At 40.3% G+C, this 13,543-nt stretch overlaps 1 protein-coding gene across 17 annotated transcripts in view; it reads left to right on the plus strand.

The window, feature by feature from the left end:
• The window catches only part of NCOR2 (nuclear receptor corepressor 2), a 641,335-nt gene that overhangs the window by 407,696 nt on the left and 220,096 nt on the right, over positions 1-13,543 (plus strand). For 14 of the 17 annotated variants that reach the window (XM_068243885.1, XM_068243983.1, XM_068243973.1 and 11 more), the window contains exons 15-16: positions 8,253-8,359; positions 11,711-11,880. In XM_068243885.1, coding sequence (XP_068099986.1) covers positions 8,253-8,359; positions 11,711-11,880 — 277 coding nt within the window. The remainder of the gene's footprint in view (positions 1-8,252; positions 8,360-11,710; positions 11,881-13,543) is intronic. The other 3 variants (XM_068243932.1, XM_068243964.1, XM_068244020.1) reach the window with 1 other exon arrangement.

Below are 13,543 nucleotides of genomic sequence, written 5' to 3' on the forward strand. Positions count from 1 at the left end.
TTGGTGTTGGTGCAGAATTTGGCTACATTTTTCTCATCTCCCAAATGCAAAATCCCTTCCTGACAGGTAACTCCGAACCTCCCCTATTAAAGTGAATCTTAAGCCAGAAAAAAAATGAGTTTTACTCACCTGGGGCTTCTACCAGCCCCCTGCAGCAGTCCTGTGCCCTCGCAGTCACTCACTAATCCTCTGGTCCCCCGCTGCCAGCTAGTTTCGTTTTTGCCGACAGGCCCCTCAGGACTGGCCATGCGTAGCTTTTTCCGCATTCCCGACTAATTAGCGCTAATTTTAGCGGGCCGTAACGCGCACAAAAATATACGCGTTGCTGCATATCTCTGCGTGCGTAATGCAGCAACGCGTATTTTTGTATGCGTTGCGGTCCGCAATAGCGCTAATTACAGTTGGGAATGCGGAAAAAACTACGAGTGGCTGCGAGGGCACAGGACTGCTGCAGGGGGCTGGTAGAAGCCCCAGGTGAGTAAAACTCATTTTTTTTCTGGCTTAAGTGTCTCTTTAAGATAACCCTTCCTTAGGTTTACATTCATCGTCCCCCTTATTGCCAAATCCTTCTTGTTTGCTAACATATACCATTATTTCCTATATGTCGCATCTTTTTGCAGAGCCTAATTTCATTCATGAGTGTAGCCTTTTCTTTCTGGATCATTTTTTTGTTCTTGTGTTTAACTGCATAATGCAACGAAGCCTGGACTAGCCAGCTGTCTGTCATTTATTAATAGAATTCTGAGATTACCAACTGTTAGCTTGGCTTCTGTACTACAGCATTGTCCTATTTTAATCAAGTTCACTAATTATTTACTGTCCGTTGCAGAGTGATAGTTTTCTAGGCTGGTGCATTATAGACAAAACTAAAGCTCTGTGCCAGGGCTTACCTTACTAGATGGGAAGTGCTAGAAGGAAGGACATTGATGGCACTAACATCTTGGCCAACAGGACAAAGTTAACTGATAATGTAATGATGGGTGTCAACACGCAGAGAGAATCTGATTACTGGTGATCTGCAGAATCACCCGTAATGCAGATATACACCAGATTATGGATGATCTGCAGTATCACCAATAATCCGGGTATGTATAACCTATGGACACCAGTATAATGTGAGTGTTTGGTGTAACAGTACAACTCTGAGCATACACCAACAGGGACCCCGGTGGCCTGAGTGACTTGAGGAATACTCTCCTGACTGTGGGGAATATTCCTGTAGCCTGAGGACTCCCTAGAAGAGGGACCCAGGCTGGGTTGCAGGAAGCCCTGCTGCTGATGTGAACAGACTTGCCCTAACTAGGTGTGAGGGCCTATTCTCTATGCCCTGGAACCGGGCTAAGGCAAATACACATACAACTGACACAGTATCCTAGTCTTGGGTGTGAGGTCCGTAGTCACAACACCCTGGAACTGGTCTAGAGCATAACATAGGAATGACACACTATCCTAGTCTTGGGTGTGAGGTCCGTAGTCACAACACCCTGGAACTGGTCTAAAGCATAACATAGAACTGACACAGTATCCTAGTCTTGGGTGTGAGGTCCGTAGTCAGAACACCCTGGAACTGGAATTTAAAGCATAACAGTAAAGCCACAAGAGTAATCTAGCTCAGTGTGAATCCCCAGGTCCACCTGGCTCTTAACACACTGTAGGATCTGACTGTGGTCTGTGTGCCAACACATAAGCATTCCCAACGGCAGACCACGTGAGACTGAAGGACAAGCAGCTATAAAGTGCAGCGCAGATCAGCGCCGCCCAGTCCCCTTCAGCCAACCGCCGTTCGTTCTGGGATCAGCTGACCAGTAGAGTCAGCTGACCCCTTTCTGCTTCCCATAAAGCTTCTGCCTCTCGGCGCGCGCGTATTCCTCAGCCTATGTGCACAGGAAGACTGAACCACATCAGACACATGTCGCCGTGCAGAAACCGCCGGGCTGAACGCGGAACTAGCCGCCGCGCCGTCAGAGCACGCAGCGGCTTTTCCGCAATCCTTCACAGATAAGAATTTACCTCCTCCATGACCTTACTTTTCTAAAACTCCCAAAATAAAAAAAAATCAAATATATAATATACGCATTCTGGTAGAAGTGGCAGATTTCTGACAGCACTACAGGACAGTTACTTGGCCTAAAGGACAACTGAAATGGGAGGGATATGGAGGACACTATATTTATTTCCATTTAAGCAATATTAGTTGCCTGGCTATCCTGCTGATCCTCTGCCTCGAATACTTATAGCCATAGACCCTGAACAAGCATGCAGCAGATCAAGTGTTTCTGACATTGTCAGATCTGACTGGATTAGCTGCACGCTTGTTTCTGGTGTTATTCAGAAACTACTGCAGCCAGATAGATCAGGAGGACTGCCAGGCAACTGGCATTGCTTAAAAGGTAATAAATATGGCAGCCTCCATATTCTTCTCACTTCAGTTGTCCTTTAAATGGTAACTGAACCAACTAGAGGGAATGCGCTTTTAGATTTGGTCATTCAAATAGACCAGATAATGTATCAAATGTGCAGGTTAAAGAACATTTGGGGAATAGTGATCACTACATGATAATGTTTGATCTGGTAAAGGTCGCGGAGCAGTGGAACAACTAAAACTATGACTTTTAGAAAAGCAAAATTCAATCAATTTAGGGATGCACTAAATGTACAGATAGTACATGGGAACAAGTTAAAAAAAAGTCAAATTGGACTTGTTTTTGAGAAAATCGATTTTGAAAAAATGGCTTATAAACTTGTATAAACAGGTACAAAGGGCAGAGGTGACACAGAGGGGGACACTGGAGGCACAGGGGGGCACAGAGGAGGTACAGGGGTCAGAGATGGCACAATGTTCCGACTTAAGAACAGAATCAGGTTAAGAACGAACCTACAGTCCCTATCTCGTTCGTTAACCGGGGACTACCTGTAGTAGACTGGGATAGTATACTACTAGGGAAAGACACTGAAGAGAAATGGCAAAATAATAAAATGATTCTCAATTAATATTTTAGTAAATATATCCCATAGGGAAACAAAACATCTAGACGTAATGCATGGATAGAAAGATTAGAGAAAAAATCAGGGCTGTGGAGTCGGAGTCGTGGAGTCGGAGTCGTGGAGTCGGGCAATTTTGGGTGCCTGGAGTCGGAGTCGGGGAAAAATGCACCGACTCCGACTCCGACTCCTAATGAATTTGTAACTGTAATTAAAATAGAAAATATGATAAAATGTTCTATTTCTCAGATAAAAGTCATTAAAAATAATGTATATATACAGTATATATACAGTAATAGCTGTGCTTAGTCTACAAAAATGAAATAAACCAATCAAAATTAGTTACTTGTGCTGCTTCAATAAAGCAGTCCCCGTATTTTTAAAGTCAGATATACATATCTGATTGTGACTGTATATATGATGTGTACACAGGAATCTCTTATATATACTAAATAACATCTATGCTGTAATAATAAAGCCTGATGTGTAGCTGTGTCACTAATAGAGATGGTCAACGAGATGGAAATAATTCTGCATTGATGCTGATTTATGCAAATGTATGCACTCCCTTTGCTGATGAAATCAAATAATTTGATATGTTATTAAAATTTGGTTTGGTGACTACAAATTTAAAGGGAAACTGAGACGGATGAAAAGTAAGTTTATACATACCTGGGGCTTCCTCCAGCCCCCTTCAGGCTAATCAGTCCCTCACTGTCTTCCACCACCCGGATCTTCTGCTATGAGTCCTGGTAATTCAGCCAGTCAGCGCTGTCCGGCCGCATGCCGCTCCCACAGCCAGGAACATTCTGCACCAGCGCAATAGTGCTGCACAGGTGTAGTACGCTCCTGGCGGCGGAGTGTGTGCATGCGCACTACGCCTCACTGGCTCAAGTACCTGGACTCATAGCAGAAGATCCAGGTGGTGGAGGAGGACAACGAGGGACTGATTATCCTGGAGGAAGCCCCAGGTATGTATAAAACTTTAATTTCATCTGTCTCAGGTTTACTTTGTTACACAGTAGTACTATACTCTACATATGCACTCCCCACAGAGCTGCAGGGAATCCACTGAGAATGCTGTGCACATTGAACACAGAGGTGTTGTCTGTTTACAATCTCCTCATTCCCCTGCAGAGTACCTGCACATCATTCTTACATGTACCCACACTTACATTGCCTAGGGCCTGATAGATGTTCTTTGTTCCGGTTTGTACCTTTTACAAGTACTCTTACCAAGGACTAGTTTTAGTCTAAAGGGAATAAATATAGTAGTCTACATATCCTTCTCACTTCAGTTGTCTTGTAAAATTCCTAAGCGTTGGCAGTTAAGAGACGAATTTCATGTTACATACTTTTAATCAACAAAATTGTAATATGCAAATTAGAGGAGTCGGAGTCGTGGAGTCGGAGTCGGTGGAATCCTAAACTGAGGAGTCGGAGTCGGAGTCGGTGGATTTTTGGACCGACTCCACAGCCCTGGAAAAAATGGTGAAAAAAAGTGGAAAAAGAATGCTTATAAGGCCTTAAAAGAGGAGGGAACAGAGGCTGCATCAAGCAATTATAAGTTGTAAATATACAGGAGTTGGACATAATAATGGAAACACCTTGATAATCAACAAAATATATTTTAATATGGTGTAGGTCCACCTTTTCCGGCAATTACAGCCTTAATTCTCCGAGGTATTGATTCATACAAATTGTGAATTGTTTCCAAAGGAATTTTAGCCCACCCTTCAGTTCTTTTAGAGACAATGGCGGCGGAAATCGACTTCTTACTTGAATCTCTAATAACGACCATAAATGCTCAATAATGTTGAGGTCTGGGTATTGTGGTGGGCAGATGAGATGCTCAACTTCATTAGAATGTTCCTCGTGCCATTCTTTAGCAATTCTAGCTGTATGGATTGGGACATTATCATCTTGAAAGATGGCATTCCCCTCCAGAAACTTGGTCGCCCAAAATTCCTAGTCTCGGCTGTTAATTCTTCCATGAAGGTAAATCATTAGCACCCCAGATCATCAAAGAACCTCCGCCATGTGTTACGGTTGGGAGAAGGCAGTCTGGATGAAATGCTTCTTTCGGCTGTCTCCAAACGTACACTCGGCCGAAGGTCGGAAATAAGGTAAACGATGATTCATCAGAGAAAATCACATTTTTCCACTTCCGAGGGACAAATTCTGGTGGTTTCTACACCACTCTAATTGCTTTGAAACATTTGTCTTTGAGAGCAGAGGTTTTCTAATTGCAGTTCTTCTGTGGAATCCAGATTTGTGCAGCTCCCGAAGAACAGTTTTTGTGGAAACTGGGTTCTGTAGGTGTTCATTCAGCTCTGCAGTGATTTAGGGACCTGTGGTCTTGCAAGCTTTTCTAACAATTCGATTTAGAGTTCGACGGTATCTCTCAGACAACTTCGACTTTCGGCCACAACTGTGCTTTGCTGAGGAAGTTTTTCCTTCTCTTTCAAAGGCAGTCAATGCTTTTGAGACAGTACCTCTTGAAATGCCAAGCATTCGGGCAGTTTCTGTTACAGTAGTGCCTGCCATACGAGCACCAACAATTTGGCCTCTTTGAAAGTCTGAGAGATCTGCCATTTCTATAAATTATAACCAACTTTGGTTTAAATATCTGTAAGAAACAGTGTGTGTGTGTGTGTGTATATATACCGTATATATATATATATATATATATATATATATATATATATATATATATATATATATATATATATATAATTTTATAGGTACAATTATAAGCTGTAAAAGTCGTAAAAAGAATCTATACTTGCAAGGATTGAAGCTGAAAATCAAATTGCTAGGGAAATCAAATCCAAAGAAGTTTTGCAATAAACAACTCTAAAAAAAATAAAATAAAAAAAAAAGGTGGACTGTATAGGGCTTCTAAAGGATGAGGTAGTGAACTCAATGGTATATGTCCAAAGTTGGGCAAAGCTGTTGAATGCTTGCTTTGCTTTGCTTCTGTCTTCATAAGGGAAACATTGTTGTAGCATATTACAAATGCGGAAGGGTCCCAATTTTCCAATTTTTTTCCAAACAAAGAAATGTTTATTGATTGTTCAGATAAGGTGGATTCAAGTACATAGAGAAGCAAAACACATGAAAACAGGTTGGTCTGCAGGGATGCTCAAAAACATATTCGGATGAAATCTGAATAGGTTTATTCGGATTTCATCCTGCTAATTAAATCACTTGTGCAGGTGGGCGAGGAGGGTGGTGGGGTCAACCATGACGCGCTTGGAACTTACAAGTCGATGGTAACGAAACTTAGCCACGGCGGGAGAACGGAGGATCGAGCAGGACCGGCTCAGCACAGGACGACTGCTGGGGGCTTGGGTAAGCCCCAGGTAAGTGAAACAGTTTGTTCAGGGCGAATTTACAGTTCTGCGCTTTAAAGCGGAATTAAACCCAGCATTTCTACTTTGCTCTAATAGATTATTTACAGCATATTATATACAACCAGCATTTTTTTTTCACTAGAACTGCATTCAAAGGGTTAACACAGGCTTTAGAATCTTCTCTGCCAACAGAGCTGGCCGCTTCCGAACTTTACATAATGTTATCTTTTGTTCAATTGTATCAAGTGATAAATGTAAACAAAGCCTTCTCTCACACTGCTGGTCCCCTGAACAAAGTCAGACAAGCATAAATGCTTTCTGATTAAGTTAGAGGATGAATAGAGCAGTTATAAATAAAATGCAAAGTCAGCTCTCAGAGTAATATAAGTGTACTTTAGAAACGTATAATTTCTAAATGAATAATAATACTTATGCACAAAAGCAAATATGCTAACCGTATGGCATATAAAAAGTAGGAAAACATGTTTTTATTGAATATTATGTCAGAGTTTTATACTGCTTAAGCTGACTAAATGCAGTATTCAATATAATGGCCAAAAACACTACCTAATACTTATATGGACTTATTGCTGTTCGGGTGTTTGTTTTTCCCACCTGTAGTATACTGTTTTCTAATCTGCAGTAGTTTACATGGCCTAGGCTGTTTCACTCCTACAACCATTGTGCAGCAATAAACCCACTAGAATTGTGTGGCTTGTGCCCCGATCTGGGCTTTTATGATAATTTCCGACGTGTCCGATACCCCGCTGGATCAATTCTGCGCTCGATACCGGTGGGCAGGACAAAAGAATAAACGAACGGAAGATAAGAAGCCGCCCACGAGGATGAGCGGGAATCGATCCGGGCGCCCACGAGGACACGCCGGAAATTACCGTGCGGCTCGATACACATTACAAAACGTACCGTGTATTCCCAGCATAATAAAGAAACTGGAGCGTTTAGCTTTTGGAAACTGTTACATAGTGAGGAAATCCTGTGTTGTTTGCCACTAATTAATGAAAAGTAAATGCAAAATACTTAACTGTGTTTTCTTAGGCAGAAAGCGTTTCTTAATGGTTTTAAAGAACTCCTCTGGGCATCAAGTACAATGGTTATTTGAAGTGATAATAAAACAGTCTAGACCAGTGGTGATCATCTTGCCAGATAAAGATGGCTGCGAGTATGACCACTGACATAGCCTAATAAACCTAAGTACTTTATGTTGCAAGCTGTCCTTTGCTGGTGCCGTCTCTGTGACCCAGTATAGCAATCATTACTGTAAACCTGCACTGAGTATTATTTTCTTTCAGTATCAGCTTAGGGACCCCATGACATATTTCTATAAGACACAGAGGACACTGAGCGTGTCCTTGAAGTGCTTTTTCTGCCCACCTTGTGTGCATTTTCATTCCACCAGTTCACAGAACATTTATATTGCGCTTTACTCCTGGCAGACTCAAAGCGGCAGAGCTGCAGCCACTAGGGGGAGCTCTATAGGCAGTAGCAGTGTTAGGCAGTCTTGCCCGAGAGCTCCTCACTAAATAGGTGCTGGCTTACTGAACAAGAAAAGCAGAGATTTGAACCCAGGTCTCCTGTGTAAGAGGCAGAGCCCTTAGTTAGTACGCAATCCAGCCCCTGGATAGTTCACCATAGAATAGTCAATATTGTTTTGACCTATGAAGATGATAAATGATTCATGACTCTTCTGTATTTCCATTAAGTTTGACTGGAGTGTACCCTTTTAAAGGATGCTGTATTTATTGTTCTTCTTTTCCTCCACTGAAAGCTAAGAGAAGCTGATATCTGTGGATACTTTCCCCAAACTCTATAACGTCTTGGCTGTTTATTATGAGACCTCTTTATCTCATCATATTAAGTACACCAAGTCATTGTTGCCTTGTTTACCTCTTTCAGCAGCAGATGCCCCGTAATAATCAGGAAGAAAAAGATGAAAAAGAAAAGGAAGTTGATAAAGAAGAATTTAAGCAGGACGTGGAGAATGACAAAGAAGAACTTGGAAAGTAGGTCTACCTGTTTTTGTGAATGTGTGATTATTCTACATACAAAATGTTAGAGTAGTGGGGCTCCACATGCAGCCTGACAATACATGCTGAGAGTTTTCCTGTATATTACTGTATAAATGGCCACTCAGAAAACCAATGTGAAAAAATATTTTTGTTAAAGGGGCACTATGGCGAAAAATTTTAAAATTTAATATACGTGCAAACATATACAAATAAGAAGTACGTTTTTTTCCAGAGTAAAATGAGCCATAAATTACTTTTCTCCTATGTTGCTGTCACAGTAAGTAGTAGAAATCTGACAGAAGTGACAGGTTTTGGACTAGTCCATCTCTTCATAGGGGATTCTCAGGGATTCATTTATTTTCAAAAGCACTTTAATGAATGGCAGTTGCTCTGTTCGACTGCCAAAAAACTGTGCAGCGAGCAGGGAAGGTGGCCAGCATCATTGTTTAAATCCTTTTTAGGGAATATCTTTATAAAGAATAAAAGCCTTGCTGAGAATCCCCATGAAGAGATGGACTAGTCCAAAACCTGTCACTTCTGTCAGATTTCTACTACTTACTGTAAGTGACAGCAGCATAGGAGAACAGTGATTTATGGCTCATTTTACTCTGGAAAAACGTACTTCTTATTTGTCTGTTTGCACATATTTAAAATTTTACAATGTTTTGCCATAGTGCCCCTTTAAAGCTCGTACATACAAACAATCTGCTCAACTATCATCTAAACTTGGTCTGTTGGAAGACAGTTTGGCATGTGTACATCTGGGAAACAACAAGACGACCAACTGATAACAGGTGGTTTGCCAGATCCATCCGGTGGATCAACCTGCACAACTATCTTGCAGGTTGGCCGTGTGTACAAGTCATTTGACTTTGTTGTTTTTGAATGCGGACATATTGTGTAATTTCCTCCCTTACTTTCCTCTGCCGGATTGTGTATGCATTTCCCGCCCTTCACCATAGAAAGTGCATTGTCTCAGCATGAGAAATATTGGCCAATCAGAGAGAAACAGAGATGTGGGAGGGGAAAACAGGAGGGAAAAAGGCTTCAGCCAATCGGGCTGCATTAGTTAAGTTGAGGGGAATTAGAGAAACAAAAAAGGATAACCCAGCATGCCCTGCAAATTCCTTTTTGTGTACCAAATGAGAGCCAGGAAAACTGGGGAATGAGCATTTATCAACAAGAAATGTAATAGTGATTTTAACTTTTGGATTGGTTGGTTAGCATCCTTATTACTTGTTTACCAGATAAAAATAAAAAATAGATTTTTGATTTTATGCCCGACAGTTACACTGTAAAGTGGACCCAAATTAAAAATACAAGATTTCAGAAATAAAATCTATTTTCTAAATTATAATAATAAATAGCAGCCTTTTTGCAGCTGCATGATGACAAATATACAATATTTTACATTTATTGGAGGAACCCCTTCCTTCCTTTCATATTGCCGGGAAATAATCCGGCAAACTGGTGGAGTAGATGGTGTTCAGCAAAGGAGGAATTGCTAATGGCTGCCCCCAGTATAAACCCTAGTTATGAAAAGAGAAGGGTAAAAAAAACATGCACTGAAAGGCTCATAGGCTTGAAGGAGTGTTTATTTATCTTTGTATGTGTCAGAGTGGTGCAACTAAATATTTTGAATTAAAAAAATGTTCGGTTTGGGTCCGCTTTAAAATAGAATGAAACTCACCATTCCTTTAAAGGGGAAAAAGAGGCACCCAGACAATGATAAAATGTGTTAATATAGAAGGGGGAGGTGACTTACCTCAATAACGCCAAAGTCAGATAATACAAATAACTTTAACTTGTACTTGGCAATGTGTTTCGTGGGTCTCAGTCCACTTCCTCAGGCTGAATACAGTGCCTTAAAACATTACGTACAAGGCACTCAGGGCTCAGGCAATGCTCTCATATATGAAACAAGAACTCATAAATTCAAATATAAAATTACTAATATATATATATATATATATATATATATATATATATATATATATATATATATATATATAATACATTACAGACATAATAGTTCAACATATCTGTGTATACCGTGGTATTAAAGTTCAAAGGATATAAGAAGCGATAAAAAGGTAAAAATAATGATAATAATGGTGGTATTACTTAGATGTTAATATACTGGGGTATAGGTAAACAAATTCCTATCGTGTGTGTATACATGTACACATATATACATACACACACATATAATATAATATATTATTATACATACACACACATATATACATCAAAACACACAAGAGGAGGAAGGGTTGGAGTGGAAGGGAAAATCATGTAGGTGTACTGTATTTGACCTGAGGAAGTGGGCTGAGACCCACGAAACGCATTGCCGAGTGCAAATTAAAGTTATTGTATTATCTGACTTTGGTGTTATTGAGGTAAGCCACCTCCCCCTTCTATTTTATCTGTTTTTAACGCAGTTTAATGATTATCTGGGCACCTCTTTTCCCCCTTTGTGTCACACAACTTCTTTTGGGAGGGTTAGTCTTTTTGGTTAGGGCCTCCTACCCCCACAATCATCTAGAGCTAATTTGCAACAAAGAGAGCGGCCACGTCCAGTTGAACTGGACACCTGAGTGGAGTCGGGTTTGTGCATCTCCACTTCCCTACAGTGGTTGGTTTGCCGCCTGCAACCTCCCTTTGTGAGTACCCATTCTTCTTCACCATTTGCTTCAATTGTGTGACATTGTACACTATTGGAGCTCCTGGTGTCTGTGTTTTTTGCTTTCACTCCAGGGTGCTCTCAGATCACCCTACCTACCTGTTAGCATTTCTTTGTTCTGAAAAATTATTTGCAGCATCAAAAATCTATTACCACAAAAAAAAAAAAATTATAGCAGAACAGCATTCATACAGTTAAACACAGCTCTTCTTCAGTAGAAAGCTTCCTGCCTCATCTGAAGAGGTGATAACATCTTTTGTTTACATTCCTTTGCCTGCTACAATTAGTTCACATTCCTAGTTGTGCTGAAAGTGAACTCTCTCTGCTGTAGAAGTTATCAGGAGATAGATTGTAATATATAAATACAGCAGCTAGGCAATAAAATGCAATGGCAGCTTTCGGTATAGATAAAGTGTACGTTGGGAAATTATAATTTGTAAACAGACAATATTACTTGTGCACAATAGCAAATATGGAAACTGTATGGGTAATAAAAAGTAGGAAAGCACATTTTTATTGAATGTTATGTCAGATTTTTATCCCATTTTAAAATGGATTCATTTTAAAAGCTAGGACATTAAAGATAGTTACCGCAATTACATTACTGTTTACGATTCTTTCTTTTTGTGTGACTTTAGCTGTGCTTTAAATTGTTTTGTTAGAGAGAAAAACGAAGAAACTTCTGGGGAAGAGAACGATGACAAAGAAGCAGTGACATCAAAAGGGAGAAAGACCGCCAACAGCCAGGGCCGCCGCAAAGGACGTATTACTCGATCAATGGCAAATGAAGCCAATGAAGAGGCTGCCATACCTCAAAAGAGTGATGATTTAGGTGGGTATAGATTCATAAATGTTTGATTTGTTGTAGAATATCTGAAAACATCCCGGATGTGGAACACGGCTTTCCTCCTTTGTTGTACTGCCATGATGTGGAAATAAATGTCCTGTTCTAGCTCTTTTTAAAAGTGATTTACGATTTTGAAAACAAATTGTGCATTTCTTTTTAGAGTGTTTCCTGTTCCTTTAGTATGATGAGATTTGCTCATACAGTACTTTCACAGCTTGTTCCAGTTCTCAGTAACATTACTTCCTGTGTTACTGGTGCTTAATGTGCCTTGTGTTTACAGAACTCATGGAGATGCATGTGATCAGTTTGATCAGCTGATAGATTTGTAAGGCTCTGAACTGCTGGTTATGGCTATGGACAAAAGCAGGAAGTGGTCACAGCTAGTCAGCTGATCTAACTAATCACATGCTTCTCCATGAGTTCTGGGTCACACTACTGATTTATACTTCATCATAATTCGGGTCATGCTTTATATTTTGCCATTACCAGTTGTGACTAGCAAGAACTGACAGAATGTTTATTGCAAGTATAATCCTTGCTAAAGAAAAGTGTAGCATTGATTCCCCATAAACAGTTGTTGAACTTGATAGAGGTTATGAAAACGAAGTAGACGGTGGTCAGGAATATTTCGCCATATGCCACATAGGAGTGGGGTTAAAGGAATTTGCATATGCTTGATAATTTCAGTGTTATGTAGTTCTTGGACTGTGTCATGCTGCAGGAACTCTCTGCCCTTTCCGATCAATGCTCTTTTGTTTTCAGATCAGTATGCTGTCATAATCAAAAACATCTGAGGTACTCTGTGCTAATGACCACTTTGTCATCACAAAAGCAGACTGGATATTGTACCAAATTCCCCCACCTTGCAGCTAGTTTGTTTACCCTGCAAATATGAAGTTGACAGTACAGAATGTGCTAGCAGGATTTTAATTTAAAACTTGGCTTTTTTTCTCGTCATTGGCGCTAAATGAACAGTGACACACAGGTGTTGCCATCCTTGGACTGTGTTTTCATGGAGTGTCTTGTTATTATGACATCTCATAGTCTCTCTGTGGTAAAGGTTTCACATTTTTGTTTTGTGAACTAGGCCATCTATCTGTAGCTTTGAGACAGGGATGTTCACTGTTTGTAGTGGTAGTTTTTGCATTGTGCGTTTTTGTAAAAGTTTGATGCTAAACTGATCTCTATGTGATGTTTGCGTCAGTTTGCTTGAACATTCATATGGATTACTTGTGGTTGTCATTTTGATAGCTTTGTTTGCCCTCTGTTTAATCCTTTCACTTTACAGCTGATAGCTAGTGATGGTCATGTCTAGGAGAACGCCTGGAGAAGCTTGTGATCAGTTTTGTCAGGTGATTGATATGTAAGTCTGATTTTCTAGTTGTGATCATGTGCTAAAACAGTCATGATCATGTGATCACCGCAAATCAGAGTTCTGCAAATTTATCAGCTGATCAAATAAATCTCATGCTTCTCCATAAGCTCTCCTAGAAATGACCATCACTACTGAGAACATAGAACAGTAACTGAATCATGTCCTTCCTGAGGTAACCACTCTGCATTACTATTGACCTCCTGTTGGAAAACATTGGTGCACTATGACTTACACAGTGTTAATAGATAGACAGTGCATTGATACCCTTCTACC

The sequence above is a fragment of the Hyperolius riggenbachi genome, chromosome 1 (assembly GCF_040937935.1).
Source record: "Hyperolius riggenbachi isolate aHypRig1 chromosome 1, aHypRig1.pri, whole genome shotgun sequence".
NCBI lineage: Eukaryota > Metazoa > Chordata > Amphibia > Anura > Hyperoliidae > Hyperolius > Hyperolius riggenbachi.